The sequence below is a fragment of the Haliaeetus albicilla genome, chromosome 27 (assembly GCF_947461875.1).
Source record: "Haliaeetus albicilla chromosome 27, bHalAlb1.1, whole genome shotgun sequence".
Taxonomy (NCBI): Eukaryota; Metazoa; Chordata; class Aves; order Accipitriformes; family Accipitridae; genus Haliaeetus; species Haliaeetus albicilla.
Window position 1 is genome coordinate 22609855 of NC_091509.1, and position 23943 is coordinate 22633797.

Below are 23943 nucleotides of genomic sequence, written 5' to 3' on the forward strand. Positions count from 1 at the left end.
TGAGCTCATTAGTTAGAGTTATTGTTAACATTCCAGTTCCCTGGAGGAGAGCTGTGACACACTCGCTATTTATTTTTGTGCACAAAGCTATTAATAAAGCATTTGTTTCTGCAGAAACATATTTAAAACTTTTGTTTCCACACTATGATTTTCCCCTAGTTGTTTTTCACACTGTAAATATTATGGGAAAGTTTAAAAAAAAATCAAGAAAATGAAGATTGGGTGGTCTTCATTGTGGCAAAAGAAGAGAAACACGTAAGTGACATGAAGTGGATCTCCTTTTGTATCTGTCCATGCCAGAAAATAGACTCCCCTTACTGCAGGTGTAAGTAGAGCTGGACGAAGGGAATGTGTGGAGCGTAACCAAATGTGAAAGCAAGGCTGAAGTTAAGGGAAACTCCTCAGTACCGGGAGCACAAGCCATGGCAGTGTGAAAGGGCTGGTGAGGATCCCCGGCACCAAACAGAGCACGGCTTTTCAAGGAGGAACATGGGGTGGGAAGCACTGGAGGGGGAACAGCCTCCATAAACCACTATGGTCTGCTCCTTATTTCTCCCCTTCCCACTCTACTTCATCTACAGCTCTTAAATGTCTTCACTGCATTTGTAGCTGTGAGTGCAATAATATGTAGAGAGAACTGAGCTGGAAGGGAAATGAGTTTGACAGAAGCTGATAGACCCTGTTATTTGCATGGATTTTTGCAGCTGACTTTGCAGAAGTGTTGAAACCTCATCTCACTAGTTTAAAATTGCAGTTACCAGCATAGTATAGAGACTTCTGTGTAAGGAGGACCTATTTATTGAAGGGTAGTTGGGAACCTCAGGTCTGCGTCTCAGGATTTCTCTTCAGTGTTCTTTCTATTCCAGTACTCCAGAAGTTGGAACCAGTTATCAATAGGTTGAGAAGAATGGGGAGATGTGAGAATAACAAAGGGAGTCTTGTGATAATTTGGGGGGAAAACTGAAGCCTTTAGAGTTGCAGACCTTTTAACCTTGCAGACAATCAGAAAGGCATAGTGAATTTTACTGTGTGTTTGTACAGACCACTGCCCTCCAGTGAATCCTCCAAAAGCTGCCGATGGCAAAGCTCAGGTTAGTGAAATAAATTCCAGCTATGAAAAACTAATTTTTGTCCAGTGGCCACAGAGTTATTGCTTTTGGGGACTAAAATCTTTGTGCTGGCTTTGTACTTTCAGTGAGTGTGGAGCAGGAAATGGGGGGGAACCTGGATAATGCTGGTGCATAAATATGTGCTGAGAAGCAAGTTCAGCAAACATTCTCCTTGAAGTTTCAAGTTGTTCTGCAAAGGATGGAGAGAGAACTCCAGGACATGTCTCAGTAGTATCCACATGAGTTACTTTTTTGCTTTCTTTCCTCTGTGAATTAAAATAGGAGAAATCTAGGTGCCAGTCTGTGTGACTGTTGCTTGAGTGCGAAGGGGACAGCACTGGCAAACACATAGCTGTGCTTTTGCTTTTTGAGGTTCTGGCTGTCAACAAGGATGTGTGATGCATGTGTGTGTGTTTGATACCAGGTCCCATCTCTGTCCTTCCTGCCCCAAGCTGCTGCCCTGCATCAAGAGCACTAAGCTGACGTTTCTCTCCCTGACAAGTACTCCTCTCCCTGACAAGTAGTCCTCTCTGACTCTGGTCAGCAAAAAACAGATGCTTTCAGTGCATCCCACTTGTATAATCCTGTTTATAGATTTATCAAGTTGCATTTTAAACTGCTTAGGTTGTCTTCTTGTGTCTTGTGTAGGAAAGGAGTTTCCAGAACTTTGTTCTTTTGCTGGCAGCATTCTTTAATGTTGTGAAGTAATGCATGCAGCATGAGATGCACATTTTATCCTTATAAATTTAACTTATAATGTAAACTGTTTTATTGAACTGTAACGTACTGATGAGCCCTCCATGAAACATTTTTTGTCCTTCAGGTCTAGGTATATTTGTATGTATTTGAGATTCAGTGTTGACCCTTTCAAAGCAAAATGCAGCATGCTCTGTACCCTAATGGCACATTAGCAGAAGGTGAATGGGTAATGTACAGAGCCTGGTGCTTTGACTGTATGTCATAGAGAGAGAGGGACAAGGACATTGCATTGCCAGTGGATTCGTGCAAAGTGGTATGATTTTTCAATCTCTTTGCCAGCAGCAGTATTATAGAAGGAATATGGAGCTTCAGTTAATCTTGCCATTAATGTAGAAAAGCTTTTATCCAGTAGTCTTGTCTGTAGAGCATGTCCTCCCTCTAGGAGTAACTTTAGCCTGAAATCCTGTTCTACCTTAAATTCTAGTGACCCCTAGCTGAAGAGTCCTAGCACTTCACATACTGCAGCCATGAAAAGCCTTTATTCAGCGTGTTTTCCAAACTGGAGCTCAGACCCTAACAGAAATCTCGCAGGGATTGGTGTGTCTAAGAATTCTCTTTTAATTCGGGCTCACGGATACTGTGGTTTGCACACATGCACACACGCACGCGCGCACACACACACACTTTCCTTTTTTAAGCTGAATCTGTTTGATAATAGCAATTTTAAAATCACATGAACCTATGATACTGCCAGGGTATCAGCAATTGTGCATTGCTTTAGATATTTTGTGTTGTTTGGTGGCTGAAACCTTAGCCCGACCCAGGAATGCTTTTTGCTACATTGATGAATTTTGTGTAGGAATGCTTCAGTATGACAGAGTTGGCCATGCTTTTTTTTCCCCCACCTCTGTCAGTTACTTCATTAGTACAGGTATAATTGTTGCAATTTAACAAACTACAGGCAAGGTACATAATTTGTTGGATGCACAGTTACATCCCTTCATGAAAGTGTACAGCTGCATCCTACTGATTCTCTTACGAGCAAGTAGATGGTGTTCTTCGTTCTGCTGTCTTCAGAAGAGAAAGGCCAGAGATGTGCTGTGTCTGGATGGACAATGTTCTTGACCCTGTCAGCCATAGGCAAATCTTGTGGCTTAAAGTTATAACTTGGGTGTTATTGAGTGCTGGTGTGAAGAAGAGCTCTGGAAACAGAATAAGAATTGTTTAGGTTGGAAAACACCTTTAAGATCATCAAGTAAACCTAACACTGCCAAGTCCATCACTAAACCATGTCCCTAAGTGCCACATCTGCACGTCTTCTAAGTACCTCCAGGGATGGTGACTCAACCACTTCCCTGGGCAGCCTGTTCCAGTACCTGACAACCCTTTGGGTGAAGAAATTTCTCCTAATATCCAATCTAAACCTCCCCTGGCGCAACCTGAAGCCATTTCCTCTCGTCCTATTGCTTGATGCTTGGGAGAAGAGACTGACCCCCACCTCGCTACAACCTCCTTTCAGGTAGTTGTAGAGAGCGATAAGGTCTCCCCTCGGCCTCCTTTTCTCCAGACGAAACAACTCCAGTTCCCTCAGCCACTCCTCATAAGACTTGTGCTCCAGGCCCTTCACCAGCTTCGTTGCCCTTCTCTGGACACGCGCCAGCACCTCCATGTCTTAGCTGGGGTGAGGGGCCCAAAACTGAACATGGTTTTCAAGGTGCAGCCTCACCAGTGCCACGTACAAAGGGATGATCACTGCCCTAGTCCTGCTGGCCACACTATTTCTGATACAAGCCAGGATGCCATTGGCCTTCTTGGCCACCTGGGCACACTGCTGGCTCATATTCAGCCGGCTGTCAACCAGCACCCCCAGGTTCTTCTCTGCTGGGCAGCTTTCCAGCCACTCTTCCCCAAGCCTGTAGCGCTGTGTGGGGTTGTTGTGACCCAAGTGCAGGACCTGACACTGAGCCTTGTTGAACGTCATACAATTGGCCTCGGCCCATTGATCCAGCCTGTCCAGATCCCTCCGTAGAGCCTTCCTGCCCTCCAGCAGATCAACACTCTCGCCCAACTTGATGTCAGCTGCAAACTTACTGAGGGTGCACTCGATCCCCTCGTCCAGATTATTTATAAAGATATTAAACAGAACTAGCCCCAATACTGACCCCTGGGGAACACCACTTGTGACCGGCTGCCAACTGGGTTTATCTCCATTCACCACAAATACTTCAGAGGCAGGAGATAACATTGGTTCTTCATTGGTATGCTGCTTCACTGACCAGCAGCACTGGCTGGGCTGTGTATGGGAGAAATATGGTGTCTTGGGTAGGTCAGTTCAGCAGCCACATTTGGTACCAGGGACACATGAGCCAGGAATTAAACCCAGCGTGACCTGAATCTCTAGTTCTTCTCAGGAGGAAAGTGTGGGAGCAGCTCGGAACACCTGGCATTTGTTTTCAAGAGTGACCGTTAGAATTTGTTGTGCTGCATGTTTGCCAAGCGTTTGAAGAACTAGTTTTACAAGGTCAGGTTGGAGGATGGCCTTGTGTAGGCCTGGGAAGATGTGGCTGAAGACATTCATGAGTATGTGTATGGCATGTTTTTATCTTTAACTGTTCTGAGGACTGGCAAACATCCCAGCTGAGCCAGATATGCCCTCCTGTGTTAGTAGTATTGGCTGTATGCCGCTAGTTCTTTCTAGATCTTTGTTGAAACATATATAAGTTTGATCCTTTTGTGAAATAAAAGGAATCTTGCACAGAGAGCTTGAGCGCTTAATTCAGTTGCCGCAGGAAAGCACTTAAATGACAATATGCAAATGTGGTGGGATGTATGTCAGTTGGGAAAACCAGGTGAAGCAACTGAATCCCTAGCCATGGCTTCCGTCCTTGTTGGACTGATCCACATGATGACATTTTGGACACCTGAGTTGCTGAAATTCTGCTTACGTGCATCCAGCCTGCTTCAATTTCTTTTCCTGTACCTCTGAGTGTGCAGTGAAAGAAGGTTTCAGGAGTGGATTTTTTTTATTTTATTGATGTTTTGAAAAAGCATGCCTGAGATGCTGTCCTGCTTCAGGGAAAAATTCATCCCTATGCAGGGGACCAGCTAACAGTCCCAATGTCTGTTATACTTTGCTGCTTAAACGAGTGTAAATGAGACCTAACCCCTGAAGTGATTTGGGTTGTCTACAAAAGAGCCAGTTTCACCTTCGGCAGCTTTTAACTGACATACTTGTCTTTTGCTCAAAAGAGTTTGCCAAGAGTTCTTGGTTTTTTAGGGTTTTGGGGTTATTTGGGGGTTGGTTTTTTTTTAAGGCAGTTTAACTTAAAGGGGAGAACGTGGCTATGCTCTGATGATGATTTAGCAGATGTTTTAGGTTTTTAAAGGTACTGCTAATGGGCTCTAACTGCATTTGTTAACATGTCAAAAGCTGAGACCCTGCGGGAGGAGATTAGTTTAACCCCAACAATGTCCTCCTTTGCCTTTCAGACCTGCAGTTAAGCAGTCAGCCCAGGGACAGACAGAACCTGGTACGTGTCAACCAAATTCAGCTATCAGCATGCTCTAAGCGTAATGCACAGTGGAGAAAGGTCAGAGACACGAGAAGTCCCAGGGGATACAGCTGACATCCTAGATGCCATGATGCCAGCAGCAAAACTTCTGCTACATTGACTTCCCCATCTCCCAAATTGTTTAATGATTTCTTCTTTTCTGGTTAAAGCTAAGACCCAGAATAGAGAGGAAATACCCATACCCAAGTCCCCTTGGCTGTGGGAGGAATTTGGACTTTATACCTCCCAGGGGTGGACCATTTTGATTCTTGAGGATAAAGGTAGCAATTACATCTGTCAAATATAAACTAAAAAAACCCTCCAAACCCTAACAGGACTTTTCATTGTTTAGCTTATCCATCTCTGCCTAGAGCTTTCCAAAGCCTTTCATTCAAGCAAATATATGATATTGGGACTGTTTCACATGATCTGCTGAAGACAACGATATTTTTGTGCACTGTCACACTTGAAGTTGTGTCCTTGGACAAGGAATCTGCTCTTGTGATTTTTCTTAAGCAAATATCATCTTTCATGACTTTTAAGGTCCCTTCAGAGGAATAATATCATTCCTCCCCGCTCCCCGGGAGCTTTGCAGTCTGTTTATTAATAGACAGTAGTTTGATCCTCAGCTGGAATAAATGAGTCCTTGCTTCTATATGGGTTACACAGGTCAACTGACACCAGGGGCAGATTTGCCCATCCAGAAAAACCTCGCTCCCTGCTTGTGGGAGAGACAGTGCTGCTGGGGGATGCCTCGGGTGGTCCGAGCCTCTGCGCAGCGCCCTGCGCAGCGAAAACAGGCTCCAGGAGCTGCCGCTGGTGGGGATAAATCCTGGAGGAAGCATGAGCCATCGGCTCCCCACGAGCAGACTTCACCTTCCAGAGATGGCTCTGAGTGTGGGTACCTGAACCAAGACGTTGCTCTCCGTGTTAGCCCTCACAGGAGAGCAGCAGTCAGCAGTGACTCTGTGTGGCTCACGGCAGAATTGCTGTCTCCGGGTGGAGACCTCGTCCCTCCAGCACTGGACAGGCAGGACAGGCAGCTGCAGGAGTTTTTGGTGGGCTGAAAGCACTGGGAAAACTAAATGAACTAGATGATTAAAATATTCAACATACCAGTTTTAAGCTTGATTAAATACATATATCGATACCTAGGCTCTTGAACAAGCATCCACCTGCACAGAATACCAAATACATCTAATTCAGTAGAAGTTTTGGGCACTCATGTGAAAGTGAGTCCACTTTAACCACAAGAGATACCAGCGATGGATATTAAAATCTGACACATGGAAGGCATACCATAATGTTACAGTTCACCAGAGGGTTACAGCCGAGATACGGCTGCTAAGTATAATTTCACTTCTTTTAGGGTTTAAGGTTCCGGGAAATATGTACCATAAATATGGCTAAACTTCTCTATTTTTGTAAGCCATTGCTAAAAATTAGTTTGGTGTGTGAAACAAAAATAGAGTTGGCTGAATAGTTAAAATTGTAAAAGAGTAAAAGAGAATAAAACTGTTTGGGTTTTTTTTAATTCAGTGGCACAATTAGGTGCTTTGCTCCCTCTGCCCTTTGCAGAGCCTGGGGGGGGTGGGGTGTCCTGTCCACATGGGCTGCAGTGGGAAGGAAGGATTTCAGTGTGCGGGTGGAGGCACAGAGAGCGTTGATTTGTCGCAGGAGGCTCTTGGGGAGAGGGATCAGCCTTGCCTCTTCTCCGTTAGAAGGCACCAGAGATCTACCGTGGTTCTCCTGTGTCACCAGCCGGGGAAAGCTGGAGGTGGCTGTTCCGCATGACGGGTGCCTTCGTGAGCCCACTTCTCTTCCCTGAGTTTCTGCTTGGCATGTTTCAGTGCAGGCATGCCCCACCGCTGCCTCTTCTCTGCAGTGAACTCTGCTGCACCTAGGAATTCCACTTCTGCTTCCCAGCTCTGATCTGTCACCAGGTGCACATCTTCATCTGTTGCCCAGAGATGCCCTTGCGCAGTGGGAGTCTGTGGTGGGATAGGGTACCTGCTGCTGCCGCATGCCTGATCCTGATCTCCTCTTGGTCTTGCTGCTTTTGGGTCTACCTGCTAGGAAGTGTTGGTTTTGTTGGAAGAAACCTGAGGAAAATCTATACAAATGGCTCTGATGTAGGCTTTAAAGCATATTTTGGACATATGTAGCTCATAGGTACATGTAGGCCAGGAGGTAGCTTCATTTTCCTTTCAGGCAGGTAGTTCTCTGGGTTCAGCTGCAACAGTTCTCTATGCCGTATATTGCATACAGGAGGAAATTTCCAGCACTTCCCCTAAATTTTGAAGTTGGACAAATGGGTGTCAGTAGAAATGAAGGCAGGCTGTGTGAGTGTGACTGTGGGTAGCAGAAAAGAGAACTGCAGTTCATTATTCCCTAATCCGTCTGTATACAATGCCCCTATTTTGTGCAGTAGATTGGTAGCATGTTACACAGGTAAGTGAATTAATTCAGTAAATGGAACAAAGTCCCTTTTTCTATTCCCACTGAAAAAATTCCTCTACTTGGGACATGCCTCCTGTTTCTGAGTTGACAGAATAGGAAAGCTCCATTTCTTCAGAAAACTGGGGGAAATGTTCTACTGATTTTTTTTTTTTTTTAAAGCGTGCCCTCATTTTATTGCAGACCAAACAAAGCCACAGCTGAAGGAGATGAGGCTCTCAGTTTACCATGGAAAATGAATCCTATGCCAGCTTTCGGCCAGCACTGAGCCTAATGGTGTTTTCCCATTTCCCAGTGGTGGCCGGGCAGCCACAGCTGGGCTGGAGCGTGCAGCCCTGCTGGTCTGGGGGGCAGAGAGTGGCTGTTCCTCAGAAGCTGTTGCAGGAGAGCTGCCTTCTGCCCTCTCATTTGCTGTTTTCTTGGCCTGCTCTGGAATTCGGCTTTAACATTTTATTTCTGTCAACATACAGAGCTACTGAAACTTTCCAGATGACCCACTCTGCAGAGAACAACTCTGAATTAATAATTTTGTAACATTTTCACTTCTGATGCCACTAACGGTACTGGTTTTGTCCTGGGTTCTAGCTTTTGTTGAAAATAAAATGTTAAGAATAACGTTTAGAAAAGAATTCTAATATGACTTAAGGTAAAAATTTTCAAATTTTGTTTAAATCGCTAATGTGAAAGATCAAATAGAAAGGATCCTCAATTCAGCAAATTGTAGTGCCTTCAGGAAAAGGTGCTTTGAACATGCAAAAGACCGCAGGTGGATGCTTTGAAAGGTAAAGTCTGACCTTGGGCAGGGAAGGGAATCTCAGGCCTCTCCTGTTGCTGGAGCTGTAGATAAATCATTAAACATTCCCTGCAGCATGAACTTGTTATCCTACCCACCAGAGATGCTTTTACTTCAGCCACTTTGTTATTTTATTTCTGTGCAGGAACTGCTGGATGCCCATCCTCATTGTAGGGGTGTGCAGGTTGTCTCTCAGGGACGGGTGTTGGGGTCCTTCTGATGGAGAGCTGGCCTGTCTCCCGAGCCCTGGTAAATGTTTTTACCTCTGGGCTGGGGGGGAGGACACGTGTCCCCTGGTTCAGCTCTGCAGTGAATCCAGCCTCTTTCTCCTTCCGCAGCCCATGTGTTTATTTTTCAGGCAATTTGATTTGGTGCATTTGACTAAAATTCCGATAGGTGTGTTTCGGCTCTTTGGTTCTTCTCCGATTAACACATGAATATGGCTAAAATTGGATAATTACTCTGACTTCTAGCTGTCCTGGAGCAAGGACTGCTCTCCGTAGGAGTCCCAGGCATTTGAGCCTGCTCCAAGCACTCAAGAATGGGAGAGGAAAAGCCAGTGTCCAAAGCATATGGACAACGGGACGGGAAATGTGGTGTCTGCCTTTCTACGGGATCCTTTCAAATAGCAGTATGTCCCGGCAAGAGGGGACGGCGTGCCCACTGGGACTCGGCCTTACAAAGAGCGGATTAACTGGGGCTGTGCTCAGACGGGACCTCGCTGCGCTCAGGGTGGGAGCTGTCCCCCCGAAGGCCGGGGGCCGGCAGCCATTAGAGTCTGGGACTTATTAGCTGAGCTGGGGGCAGAGTGCTCAGCACCCTGCGGGACTGACCCCTTCATTCCTCGCTCTGAGCCGGGGCACGCCTGGGGCTCACCGGGCAGAGCCCGACCCCTCCCTTACCGAAAGCCATAAAAATCTGTGGCATGACGGGCGTTAAAAAGAAGGAACCAAGCCCAGGCTGGCCCGCGGCAAAGGGAACGGTTCGGGAGCGCAGGGCGAAACGGCAGAGCGCTCGCTTCTCTCTGCCGCGGCGGGGGGGTCGGCCGGGAGCCGCAGGGAGCGGCAGAGCCCGCGGGGGCTGTGCCAGGGCCGAGCCCCGGAGCGCCCGCCGCCGCCGCCGCTTCTGCAGCCGGGAGCGGCTGCCGCCTACGCCGGGGGGGAGCGGAGGTGGAGGGGGGGGGACACCGCCCTCGCCGCCCACCGCGCCGCGGCCCCGTGGGGGCGGCAGCGGGGTCGGGGCGCGTCCCCAGCCGCCCCGGCCCGGACCCCGCGGGGCGGTCGGCTCCTCCGGCTCCGCTCCGGCTCCGCTCCGGCCCCTGGGCTCCTCCCGGCCCCTGGGCTCCTCCTCTCCTCCCGCCGCAGGTTGCTGCCGCCCGGGCCAGGCGGGTGCCCGGTGCCGCCCGCGGCGCCCTGCCCTGCCCGGCCCGGCCCGGCCCGAGGTAGGTGCCTTCCTCGGGCGTGCTCCCCAGAGCGGGGGCTGCATCAGCCCCGGGTTCGCCGGCTTCCCCCGCGGCTTGGGCGGGGCGGGCCGGGCGGGGCGGGGAGGGGAGGGGGGGTTGCTCGCCGTTGGCGGCCGCTTGGAGTCCGCGGGGTTTGCAGGCGATCCCTTCGTCCCTGCCTGCAGCAGGGCGAGCGTTTTCGGGCTGGGAAGCCGCCCGGCCGCGCTGGCAGAGGAAGGGCTCCCGCGGGGCCAGAACCGAAGGTGGCACCGCTGGTACCTGCTCTCGTCCTTCCTGAGCTTCCCTGGGGCTGCGGAAGAGTTCGGAACAGGCTTTGGTTTCTCTGGGAGAGGAGTGCTGGGATAATGTCCTGCATTGCCGTATTACTGCCCGGTTTCGGTTGTTCAACGCAACAGCAGCGGCACCCCGCCCCTGAGCAGTGCTGAAGCAACGAAGAGGTGGTAAGAGAAATTGTTCGTGAGCCCCTCCGAGTTAGTGGTCCTCTTCCGAGGAGGCTCGGTAGTCGCCCATCAGTGATAATTCTAACAGCGCAACTGGCTGCTGGCCTTCTGTAGAAACGTCTAACTCTCTCCTTGGTCCTGCTGAGCTCTTTTCCTCATCAGAGAGCGCAGCCTGCTTGCAGGGTAAGTGTAAAACCGCGGCGATGGCACTCTAGTGGTTACATTTCCTCCGCTTTGCTTTGGTTTTGCGTTCATCTGTTGAGGAAAAAATATGCTTGGCAATGTGAAGGTGTGCTATAGGTGGGAGCCTGGGCATTCCCAAGCAGCTGCTTTCTCACGCCCATAGAAAATTTCTGCTGGGGCTGCCAGGCTGGCTGATGAGACCCCGGGACCACTGACGAGTGGAGCTGCTGCCACGCTGCTCGTGGAGCAACGAGTGGTCTGACCGAGCATGAAGTTAATGTGGAAGCGTTAGTCGTCTTGGCCCGAGGGAAAGTAATGATTTTAATAATTCTGTGACTTTGCAGTGTGAAATGGGGAAAGATGTATCATTACCATACCCTCGGTACACTTTATAAAGATACAAATCCAAGTAATTATCACTCAGACTAGCTTAACTTCAAGCAATATCCATGCTCCTTCCTCATAGCTTTCAGGTATTGACGTGTTGTCAAAAATAAATTAAGCTACAGACTCCTATACAAGAAAATTTCCTTGAGCCGCTGACCTTGGTTGACACCAATAAGATCACTGTGATGTAGAAGCATCAGTATGCAAACCTTGCTTATGGCTATTACATCTGAAGGTGTATTTTTCCTCTAAAGAGTAGGTTTTGGGTTTGAAAAGAGGTGCTGGTGTGGCTTTGTTTCTAACTGAAGGCTCAATCTGTTCCCTTCAGAGGCACCGGCAGAGATCGCAAACATTTGCTGCTTCATTTATTGTTGGATCTTGTTTCAGTTCTCTGAGATGAGAAATCAAGATTTTAGTTTTTTTAATAGTTTGCACTGCGGTTTTTTGGCCTTTTGAGAATTGCAAACTCCCCTGCTCTTTGTTGGGAATAGTGAGATCTACGTGAACCACAGCAGCAGCGTGGGTGGGTTGCAGTTGAGATTGTAAAACGCCTTGGAGGGTGAGTGCCTTGTGTGCTGCCTCTGATCCGTTCTGGATGCTGCTTGGTAGTGCTGGGAGCGGTTCTGGGGAGTGCTGGGAGACCTCTCAACTCCAGCTGATGTGGGGAGAATGGGTACCGTTGCAGTCAGCCATACATCGCTTTGGCAGTTGCTGCAGTTTGATCCACAGTTGGATTCCCAGGATCATCGTATTGGGGATGAATTTTGCACCACTGCAGCCCAGTTCAGGAAGACACCCAAATTTAGGGGTTGCTTTTAAACTTCAGGCAAGCTTTGGCAGTTGCTTTAAGGTAATCATCCTGACCCAGGGCAGGAGGTTAGAGCTGAGTTCTTGACTGAGTAGTGGAGATAAAGGTAGATGGAGAGAAGGAGCTGCATGTGCTGGTGCGGGGAACCCACAGCATCCCAGGGCAGTCCCAGTTCCCAAGGCTGTCCCAGTAGTTCTCTTTTCTCCAACTTTTTTTTTTTATGATTCCTCCCTTTTCTGCTTCAATAACATGATTTTATTACCTTAAAGTAAAAAAGTGAAGCTACTCAGTAGCTGTGTTTCCAGAGTGTAGATCTGAGAAAAATGAGTAAGGCTACATTGCATCCTTAAACGTTCAATGAAAATACAAATGCCTGAAGAACACTCCAGGCTGGGCAAAGTCCAGATTGTGCTGTACTGTTGGTCCCTCATTTTATTCTTTTGGGGCTTTGTACTTCCAACAGGAAATAAATGTGTGTTTCACAGGGTTGTCAGTACCAAATAAGCTTATAAAGGTGCTTTCCATGTAAACCTGTTAAAAATAAAATTGTTATTGTACCCATATAAGATCATTCAAGCTACCTTGAGTGCCACTAAACTATATAGAATCATATGCTCCAGTATACACATACATGTTCGGGGGAGAATTGGAAAATTAAAACCTGGGTTGTCTGCTAATGAACAGACCTGTCTTTCTGCAGGGTAAGAGGAAAACCAGTCACTGCAGCCAGCACTGAACCATAAATCAGAAGGTTTTCTTTTTTGCTCATAGTTCATATCCAAAAATTTTTTTGAAGAAACTGAATGGTAACTACACCTTGATTTTTCCATGAAATTTTTCATTTAAGAAAAAAAGGTATGATTTTGTCCCAAATGAAAGACTTCTGTAACAGCTTAAATCAAAAGGTCAACACTGAATTTCTTCTTACATAGCTTTTACACTTCCACATGACCTTAGTAGTCAAAAGTGCCTTTCTGATTTTATCTAGCCAAGTCACTATGTCCGTTTATTTTGGATATTGACCTCACTAAAATTAGTCATCATTGGAGCTACAAAATATAATGTGTTGGATGATGCAGCAAACATGAGCCAGATCCTCCAATCTTTTGGTCTGTTTCTGCACTTCCCTTAGTGGGCAGTAGTCCTGGTCTAGGTTACAACGTTATGATGTTACTGGGTTTCCTTAGTAAACTCCATTATAATGTGCTCTCTCCCTGATACTCAGTTTTGCCTCCAGAGCAGTGAACCTCCAGTGAGAAATCTGCAAGCTGCAAAATGCTTCTTAATCCTGAATGATGATGATTTTTTTGCCTTCTGCCTTCTCCAGGGTGTACCAGCAGAACATTGCCCAGGTCTACTGGGAGCGATCCGTGGGTAACACCATCCTGGGGGCACCAGCTTCGAGGGTGATAACGTAACTTGGAGAAGTGGAGAGAGCTGAGCTGGGGCTGAACGCACCATGGGAGCAAACACCTCCAGCAAGTCACCACCCTTCAATGAAAATGAAGACGGTAAGAACTTTTCCTAGTTGTTGTCTGGGACTGCAGAGTCCACCAGTGCAGAGACTGTGACTCTGAGAGTTGCCGCCAGCTCCGGTGCTGGGGTTGCAAACACCCAGACATCTTGGTTAAGCAAAGGTGTGTCAAGGTCTGCAGCAGCAGCGTGCCTTTGCTCTCCTGCAGAGCTGTGGTCAGGTGTCAGCTGGTCCTTTCACCTCCCCTCTCTGCGGCCGGGCACTGGGAGAATGACTGTTGGCAGAGGTTTGGCTTTGAGATGTCTCCGGGACACTGCTGGGCGCTTCAAAGGCAGGGAAGAAACGCTGCTGTTCTGGGGGCAGGGGAGGCTTGTTCTGGAGATCGCAGCACAAGAAGGACTGGTATCATGTGTGGTGGGAAGATGGCTTGAGTGATGCGTGCTCCCATCCCTGCTTTTGGGCACTGAGAGAGACCCAGTCAGCAGCAGCAGAGGTGGAGGGTCCTGGTGACTGCCCAGCTGGGTAGCTCTACCTGTTGGCACTGGGAGACCAGCACACAGGCTTGCTCAGCTGGAAAAGGAGAATACATTGCTGAGAGCAGTGTTGGAGGCCAGTGTCACTATGCTGCCAAGATTATAGAGACAGTCATTAAAAGATTGTTCCATAAATCTATTTCCTGTTGCATGAGTCAGCTTGCTAACTGCCATATGGGCTTTCACCTGAGTACAATCATAAAATGCGTATGTAGATAAATACAAATACATATGAATAAAAGTAAAATATACAAGAACCTAGAAGACTCATAAACTGCTGTCCCAAAGGTAAGAACTCCAGTCAGGGAGGACGTAATCCTGATTAGTGGGGAAGTCAGGGGAAAAGGAGGGGACATTGGCTGAAACCTGGTCTTTCTCACTCAGCTCCTTGAGGAAAGAGGTCTTGGAGGAACGCACTTTCATTCTGGAAATGCAGTGATTGTATCCCAAGCAGTGCCGTTAGTGCTCATAGCATGAAAGCCTCCTGCCCCAGGCTGTGGCCATCCCGCAGTCTGGTCTCTGTGCGCAGCTGCTGATGTGCACAGCTGCTTGGGGAAGGGAAGAGTCATTCTGCACAGCAGCGTGTTCCCCTTGCTATCCTGAACCACCCTGCTGTGATCCGGCCCTTCCCTGTGCGCCTCGGTTTGTCATCCTGCAGAGAAGATTTCGCACTGTGGGGTCTGCGTTTGCTGCTGTCACCCTCCAGGCGCAAGGGGAGCCGGAGAATTGCTCCGTCCTTGCGCGCTGCGCTGCTGTGCCTGCAATGCAATGCCAGCTGCATGTGTGTGGCTGTTGGGCTAAATTGGCTGTGGTTCCCAAATTATTAATGCAACTGCTTGTGAATTTTCTTTGTTTTTCGTATTTTTTTCCAGTTACTTTAGTGCAAAAGAGGTCCGTGCTGTGAGGTTTTCCTGGAGATTTTATTCCTGGTGCATCTAAATGCTCAGTATTGGCATCCCTCATAAATAACTGCTTGTGCTAGCTCAGGATGACTAGTACTTTTCACATTCCTGATCACCTTCCTTGGGGTGATATGTCCGGGCTGTGAGATTGACTGTAACAAATTGAATTTTCCTTGGTGTGGCTGGTCTCTCTGTTGAGTCTTTCTCTGGGTTCGACATGCTTCGTGTGGTATCAGCTCCTGTGACTGAGAAATAAATAACACCCCAAGCAATGCAGTGACCTGTGCAGGGTGACTGTCCTTGGGGCAGTAAATCTTCTCAGACAGGTGATTTCTTAATGAGAGCCAGTTCTGTGCTTGGGAAGGGCTTGGTTTCAGCAAACAAAACTTGACAGCTTGTGAAGCCCCTGTTAGCTCTGTGACAAAGGGCACTGGGCTTTCCCAGTGTGAAATGCCATACCCCGTGCTCGGTGCGGTTGTGCGTAGTGCTGGCAAGTCAAGGGAGGGGCCCAGTCCCGACCATCTCAAGGGGTTCAGTGTTGCTCTGTTGAGTTTCGGTAGGCTCAGGGGTCACCCCTGTGCCCAGATACAGTGCCCAGACCAGTGCAGTTGTGCTTTCATGGCCCTGCCCAAATTTAAAAAGTGGTAGCACATATTTTTCTCTAATTAGTCGTAGTTTAATGTACCGGGGGAAGAGAAACCTAGCTGAGGTGGGGATGTCCTCTATTAACTTTTCCATTACCTTGGCAAATCTGTGACCAGAGACTGTATCACCTTAGATGTCACAATCTTCTCCTTATTCTAATTCCAACTGAAATGAATTAAGAGCTGCTGGGTACAGCAGGAAGCAGCACAGCAGGTCTTTGGCTCCGTGATGCTGGCAGGTCACTTCACTGGGCTGCGGCTGGTGGAGAGCCGTCCCAGCTCTTGGGCTGTGCCATAGAGAGACTTTTCCTTTGGGACCGGTGTAAATATAAACAGCAACAGTGTGAGTGGTGTAAGTGCTCAGATTGCACCTCTGGCAGTTCAGTGCTGCAGCTGCACCCCCCGGTCGGGCAGTTGTCTGCCAGATGCTGCTCCCTGGGGGCATCGCTGGGACCCACTGCCGGGGGATGAGGAAACATCCCAGTCTAAAGAGTGTTTTGCCATTGCACCCAAGAATTGGGTCTGCTTCTCAGAGAACTGTGCTGTAACATTCAATGATTTCGTTTCTCTCATTACTTCTCAATGTAATTGAGAATGTACTTCTTTTACTACTTAAAAATAAAAAAAAGTCTTGGAGAATACTCAGACAACAAGGTGAAACATTTTGCAAAACAGGGTTATTAAGGAGCTAACTCAAGGGTGAAAACACCTGGGTTTACAGTGTGCCATATTTTTCTGAATAGCCTTGGGCAAATTACTTCACTTTCCTGTGCCTCCTCCTTCAGCAGTGGGCTCCCTTCTCCTCCCACACCTTGGCCATTCGCTCTGCAGAGCTTGGGCCACCTTCTGCCATGCAGAGACAGGTGGCACGCAACAGGACAGTAGGGCTTACGCCTTGCTTGAGCTCGCGGCGTCCTTTGATATGCACATATAATGCCTTTTTCATATTTTTCCAAATTGCTGTTGCTATAATTTGACTATTTTCTGTGGCACCATGATTTTTTTTTTTTTTTTTTTTTTTTTTTAAGATGGACTTCTCAAAGGGGCTTTATTTGCCTTCGGCAGAAGTGGGATGACAGTATTATTTTTCTCTCAGTGTTTCCTCTGAGTAGGCACAGTGGTGGATAATAAGCTAGTGAGATGAAAAGAAAATGTAATAACCAGACAGAAGGTTCAGTGCTGCAAGGTGATCTCAACTCCCGGTGTAGTTAGGATTAGACCATATTAAAAGCTGGATTTTGTTTGTGCTGCTTCTGGGCAAAAGGGTGTGGAAAGCATCCCAGAGGATGGCAGCCAGATATTCTCCCCAGCTGGCCAAATCTGTGGGAAGGTGAAGCAGAAATAGATAGTAGGTGAGGACAATGGCTGGGTGAGATGGACATACATCATTCTGTGGTCCTTTTTCCAGTGTCCTCTCTAGCCCACCATCAGCTGTTCTGTCTTTAAATTGCCCTGGGACTAAGAGTGTTAGACGTATCTTTGTTCCTCTGCCTGGATCTGCATTGAGTTCAGCTCCCTGATGCTGAGGGACTTGCGTTATCATTCCTGATCCTGTGGTAGCACTTGTTTTCCTGATGCTGCAGAGCAGAGAAGGAAGGGAGGAAGGAAATATACTGAAAATGGGGGAAATTACAGTGACAAAAGGAAGACAAGTCATAACAGACCGTGCAGTGTTGTGCTAGCTGTACTGTGGTGGGCGATGGGGATGGGAGGACCTGAGCCCCCCGAAGCATTGACTTCCATTTGGCAGATGGAGTCTGGGGGCTTTGGCAATGTTGACTTGTCTCTGATAAGGATGTTTTCTGTGCCTGGTTAGGTTCTGTATTTTTTTATCTAAATACTGTTCCTTGAACCTGTTTAGAAATACAGCCCCTGCTTTCAAAATGCTATTTCATGCTTATGCTTCAATTGCTTCTTTAGAGCAACTGTATTATCTTCCTTGACATCTCTTAAACATAATTTGTCTGACTTGGCATATCACATGAATTTTGTCTCTGAAGGGCAAATGTTTTGGCTTTTTCATTGTTTTAGATGCCATCAGGCAGTGAAATGAGGCTTGTCAAATCTGTAGATATGGATTCAGGATGAAGAGCATGTGTTTGGTGTCTTGATTTGGACACCACGGATTTCTGTACTCTTTGGAAGCAAGACTCTGGATGGGCTCACTGTGAAAATTGGGGATGGTAGGAAAGCTAAAACAGAGAGGGGTTAAAATGTGATCGTACCTAGTTAGAGAGTCTTAAATAAAAAGTATGCAATTTAGCTTTCTTACGACTAGCTCAGTTATAGACCCGTGTTTAAAATGTTAATTAAAACATTAATATGTCTTTTAAGACATAAGAGAAGGAGGTAGAGGGTGTTAACATGTTCATGAAAGCATTCCTATTAAAAGACAATAGGGATAGAGGGTGTTAACATGCAAAATCTGGCTGCTGGCTTAACTCCTCTGGATTTGCAGCTGTTCCAGATGTTAACGTCTGGCTGGACCCCTGCGTTTTGTGGTCTGCCCCACTCTTGCAGAGCCCCACATGGGATCCAAGCGCCTGGGACCTGAGACTCCCCTTTCCCTGCCGTCGTGGGCTGCATTGTACAGCACGTAGCTCCTGTAGCTAACTTCTCCGTAGCGGGCACAGAGGGTTTCTTTCCCCTCTCATTTTTCCCTGCAGGTGATAAGCATCTTCACTCTCCCTTTTTATTCTGCAGGTATCCACTACCCTTCTCTCAGATGGTCTAACTAACTGGTAAACAAATCCAGTTAAACTCCATCATTATCAACTTGTATTTAGCTCTGATTTTTGCAGCTGTTCCAGGTTTGAAAAAGGGCTTTTGTGCCTAAAAACTGGTCTTTTTTCCAAGTGCTATAGCTGGAAATGATAAACTTTGCTTTGGTTAGATTGTGGCATTCTACCTGAAAAGATAATGGCAATGAAAAGGACAAATTTTATAAATTTAGTGGCCTGTTTTAAAAAATTATTCTGAGAATGGGTTACCCAGCAGGTATTACACTCTTGGCCAGCTATGCAGTGGCTGTTTTCACCTTTCTGGGGGAGGAAGTTTGGGCAGGGTCATTGGCCCATATGGCTGAGGCAGTTTGGTGACCCTCATGTTTATGTTGAATGAAACCCAGTCTACCTGCTTAATTTCTTTGGAAAATACATGTGTTACATTAAAAAAAAACAAACATCCACTAGCAAAGTATGAGTACACTTCCCTATAGCTGTGTGATGGCAAGAATCTAGCAAGTGTCTGTCCTGTTATCCTGGTATTAGCTTAGAGGCAGGATGTGTCCCGAGGAAAAGGGGTTTATTTCTGACCAGTATCATGCACAAGTCTGTAACATGGAGGATTTGTCTATTGCTGTGGCAGAGCGATAAACAACAGCTTCCTTGCTGGCAATCCCATCTGATAAAAAGCTTTGGGGACAAATGCCTCTTGGTTTCTGTGCCATTCAGTTCAGTTAATGAAGAAAGCAGCAGATGACAATTATGTTGAGAGCTGCACTTTTCAAGACAACCTGTGGTGTCAGAAAGCCCAGACGGAAACCTCCGTAGCCTGAAGCACAAGCTGCTCACATGCCAGTGTTTCTCTGAAAACAGGACTTCAAACTGACTGCGCCTGTTCGTTTGCTCCCCAGATGCTCAGTGCACAGGTCCAGTACTGGCTTTGGCGCCTGGCATGGCCACAGTCTGCGTGCGTCTGAGCTCTCTGATATGTTACAGTTGTGTCTGGGAGGATTTGAGCAGGCTACAGCCCAGTCCTCCAGCTCTGCTGGAGCCGGAGCCTGGAGCCGGAGTGGTGGACCATGGCAGAGCGAGGGGGCCAGGGGCTCGGCACGCTCTGACCTGTCTGCTTGGGGATGGTGTGAACATAATTGAAGTATTTCAGGTCAGCCTGGGAGGGCAACACCAGGGCACCCGATGGAGCTACTGGGCAGGGCTTTCATGCCAGACATCCGCTTGGAGCCTGCGCCTCAGAAGGATGCCATCAGCAGCCCGCAGGGGAGCACCAGGTCAGCTTTGGTAGCCCAGCCCAGCCTGTGGTTTCCCAGCCTGGACCTGCTGACTGCAGCTGGAAAGGCACCTACGGGTGAGTGCCTGAGGCTGCTGTCAGCAGACAAGTGCAGCAGAGCCATGTTTCTTTGTACAGCAAGTGCCTTCATTCTCATTTCACTTGAAGCTGGAAGGGGAAGAGGCCTTGAGGTTTTTGTCTTGTTTCGCGAAGTGCTGGAGGTGGTGTGAAGTCTTGTCTGGTGGCAGAACATCCCGCTGTTTGTGCTAACGCAGGGTAATGGCAGTAACAGCCCCAAGGCTGGGAGGTTGGGGGTCACAAAGGACAGGTGTTTCCCAGAGGCGAACCTGCCCGCCAGACCCGGGCACCGGCACCGAGAGCAGTGCAGCTGGTTGCCTTCGGACATGGTCCTTAAAGGAGCTGGTGGTGGTCAGCCTCAGCAGGGAAAGGGGGTGTCCCAAGGCAGAGGTGGACTCGGTGTTCACCAGTTCCCGTGGTCCCCACGCCGGGGACATCCCTCCCTTGCGGCCTCGTGCTGGCTGCAGGCAGCCCTGACTCCTGCCAGTGGCGAAATAAGAGGGGCATGAGGCAAATGAGCTCTGCGATTTCAAGCCCATCACATCGGTGGTATTTCTCAGTTCCAGGGGTCACACTAATTAAAGCTGATGAGTTATTATAAATCTATCAGAAGCCTTTCTCTGATGCCTTGAATGAGGGTCTCGGTGCGGTTTGGTTCAGCTGGCAGTCGCTGGTTAAGGAGCGTATCCCTGAGCGCGACCTTCCCTTAGCTGACGGCTGCTGGGCACAGCCCTGCTGCACCAGCATCTTGGGGGAGCGTTAGCAGGATTCAGAGCGTTCAACTCGGTAATCATTGCTATGGTGCCTTACCCAGCAATCGGCAGCAGGGTTTGAACCCAGTGCAGTTAACCTGTGTTTGCTGTACAGTAATTTGATTTGCTGTTTCTCTGGATCTGTTTATTGCCTGAGATGAAACGCAGGCAGCTTCATCCTGGCTGATCAGAAACACTTGATATGTAGGGTCCTTCAGATTAGCACTTACAAAACATTCTCCCTTGCTGTGCAGATGTCCACCTCCCAGCTCCATTTCCACCTGGAGGCCAGAAGGTGAAGTGAAATGTGTGTTCATGTTCCTCCCTCCCTGTTCCAATGCATGGTCTGCAAAGCTGCTGCTCTTCCGTTTCCCTTCTGAGCTGAAACAGCCCTTTGGATGCTGAGTGGCAGCGAAGCTTGTGTCCAGGTCCTCTGTTTATCTCGCACAGTTATCAAACGGTTATCTAGAATACCACAAGGTTATGAAGATCCAGCTGCCCATTTATGTCTTCACATGGTATAAGTGTTTGATGGACTGAACTTCTTTGCGTTTGGTTTCAGCAGGAACAAGATAAGGCTTTCATGTTTAACAGGCAGGGCAGAGCGAGAACATTCACTTGAGGGTTCCTTGCCTGATCTGCCATTGACACAGGCTGACCCAGGGAACTTGCTTTTGCAGCTGAGCTGCAAAGGAAAAAAAGCCTGTTAAACAACAAGTTTTAAAGAGCACCCAAACCTCCAAAAGCAACAGAAAGTTGCTAGGGTATCCCTCGTTTTTCTCAGCTCTTACCTTATGGAGAAAAAGTAGAAATAATGTGATATCAAATGTTTGCTCAGCCATCTAATATTTGAATGTTTGCTCTTTCTTGCAGTCACCTTCGACCATTTTGAAATTTTGCGAGCTATTGGGAAGGGCAGCTTCGGAAAAGTAAGTATTTTGTGAGTTAATCACCATTTGGACAGCTGGAAATGTAACTGATTGAGAAATGGGTGAATTAGAGGCTCACATGAGAGTAAAGAAATAAACCCCTGCATTGTCAGTGAGCTTTGACCTGAGCTTCAACTCCTGGTAATCAAGAAGAAATTGGAGCCTGATTCCTCATCCATCCCGTAGCCACAAATTATATTACTGGAGATTAAAATGAGAAACTGATAAATCAAATGAGCTGAATTTCATTATGTTTCTGGATAAGCATTTTCTAAGCTTTCCCGGCAAATCGACATTGAACATCATAATGCATCTTTATTAAAGAACTACAATCAACAAGAAAGGCCTGGCAATTTTTTAAAGAGGATATTTATCTGTGAAACACAGTGTCTGTTATTAAGCATCAGGTTATGGTCATATGTTTTATTTTTATGCTGTTATGGAATTCCCTGCTTGTATATGCTAACAGAATTCTAGAAGGTCATTTGCCCCTTCACGTAAAGGCACATTCATGCCAGAAATGAGCCGTGCCTTAGGTGCAGAGTGTGACAAAAACCTCTAGACAAAGAGATTTATTTGATGGCGAAACAAAAAAAGTTGACTGAAACTTTGCAAATTCATCCCAAGCTCCTAAACTGTTGTGGAAACAAATCTGAAAAACCAGCCTGTTTTGTTTTGTGCTCTTACAAACTCTGAGTCTGTCATTGAAGCAACGTTTCTTTCTAGATTTGATGAAATATAACTATAAGAAAGGTTAAAATTCAAACCCCAATACCCCTCAAACAAAGCACAAGGTTCATTGTGAGATGAATGAAACTTATCAAGAAGGGGGAGGTCAGGTGCTGCTCCTAGTTTCTAACCTGTAGTTCTGTGGTGAAAAGGACTCTTCCAAACAGTAACTGATGTGGGAGGGTTGGACGTGACCAAGATTAGTCAGTGTTATTAAATAAAATGTTGACTTCTGTGTGATTCCCTATCTGCTATCTTTGTGGTGATAAATTCCTTCCCCTCACCTTCCCCCCAGCAAAATTTCTTCTTTGGCTGAAAGCTGGGCCAGAGATTTACTGGCGATGTCCAGTGTTGCAGCGTCAGTGCCTGGAGCTGTGACTTGGCAGTGTGGACTTTGCTAAAGCCGCTGGAGAACACCCGTGTGACCATGTTTTCCCTGCCTAAATTTGCTGACAGATCATCTCTGATTCATCCCTTGTTTTGCTCACTTAGGTCTGCGTTGTGCAAAAGAACGACACCAAGAAGATGTATGCCATGAAATACATGAATAAACAAAAGTGCGTGGAGCGTAATGAAGTGAGAAATGTTTTCAAGGAGCTGCAGATTATGCAGGGCCTGGAACACCCCTTCTTAGTTAATTTATGGTAAGATACTGCTCCTTTGCTTACTGGCTAAGTCAGCATTGTCAGTTAGAGACATCTTTGAGACCAGACTTGCCCACTTCCCTGCTGCAAGCCAGTTTCGGGAGCAGCTGGTGTGTTGCCATCCGCAGGGTGACGGGTGTCATGCTGCCCACCGAGCCAGGCACATGTGTCTTGGTGGCGGTGGGTGGGCTGCCTGAGGCACTGTCTGCAGGGGGAGTGGCAGCTGTCACCTGTGACTGCTCTGGAGAATGCACGTGTGTGCACCGTGGACCGGTCCTGTGGGGCTCCTCGTCTGTTCCCCTGAGCGGGGCTCTGGTTTCAGGGGAATCTTGTTTAATTAAACAAGCAGCTCTCTCCCTTGTCCCCCCCGAGATGAGTCCAAGAGAGTTTATTCGTGTGTTCCCTTGTGGTTTCTTCCTAGGCAGGTATTGCTCGTTTCCATAACCCAGTTTTATTTAATAGTACTCTTTTGGCAACAAACAGCAGCTCCCAGAAGCACACAGCAACAGCACGGGATCGATACCCAAGCAGTGCTCTGTTTGCAGGGTTTGCCTTGGCAGTGCTTTCTTCTCATCACCTCCTGATTCTGATTTTTGTGGTATATTTTGTATTTTAAACAGCCTGCCTTAATATCTTATTGCTATTTGACTGAATTGATGCTAATCAGCAAAGATAAAAGCAATTTATCATTGAATTTACTGACAGAAAAATAATACTATTCAAATTTTATTAGAGCAACCCATATATCTATTGGGGAATGTGTACATAAAAGAGTCACTTTCCTTTAAGATTACCTGATAAATGCAACGTACGTGCTCTGGTTATAGTCCTTTTTCAACCATTAGCAATGGGGTTGACCAGCTGAGTGATAAAAGATGCATTAATTCTTCCCCCTTTGTTTGATTCAGCATATTTTCCTGCAGTGGGGCAGTAGAAAGGAATTTTAAATAAGACTCTATTACTGTTAGAGTCTGCCAGGTTAATTTTGTTAGGACATCAGTAACATTTCAAGTGGTGTGGTCTCATGCACCATGTGATGCAGTGGCCAATATCCTGTAGTTACAGGATTCCTCTGGGATGGTAGGTAATTACATTTATTGGATATTGGATTTATTTTTAGAATGAGGTAGAACTTATCAATGCTAAAAGAAAAAAATGAGGCTAAACCACGTTGAAGATCACAAATCTTTGAATAACTTTGTGTTCCTTTTCGAAGTCTCCTGTAACTTGAATGCTGTTAGGTAAACTCTCATGACTTTGACGGTATTGCCATTCAGTGTTGTTCTAACTAGGGTATGAATGAGAACATGCATCTAGACCTCCCAAAGCTTTGGACAGATCTCCAAACTGCTCTTCTACTT

The 23943-nt window shown here is 47.2% G+C and overlaps 2 protein-coding genes across 4 annotated transcripts in view; one reads left to right on the top strand and one right to left on the bottom strand.

Moving 5' to 3' along the window:
• The window catches only part of LARS1 (leucyl-tRNA synthetase 1), a 349414-nt gene that overhangs the window by 255480 nt on the left and 69991 nt on the right, over positions 1-23943 (bottom strand). The window lies entirely within an intron of this gene.
• STK32A (serine/threonine kinase 32A) overlaps positions 9930-23943 on the top strand; it is a 36026-nt gene continuing 22012 nt past the window's right edge. Inside the window, exons 1-5 of one of the 3 annotated variants that reach the window (XM_069772333.1) lie at positions 10407-10511; positions 10626-10694; positions 13217-13400; positions 21154-21209; positions 22431-22582. In XM_069772333.1, coding sequence (XP_069628434.1) covers positions 13349-13400; positions 21154-21209; positions 22431-22582 — 260 coding nt within the window. In that variant the 5' untranslated portion in view covers positions 10407-10511; positions 10626-10694; positions 13217-13348. Of the gene's footprint in view, positions 10051-10404; positions 10512-10625; positions 10695-13216; positions 13401-21153; positions 21210-22430; positions 22583-23943 lie in introns of those variants that run through there. The other 2 variants (XM_069772335.1, XM_069772334.1) reach the window with 2 other exon arrangements.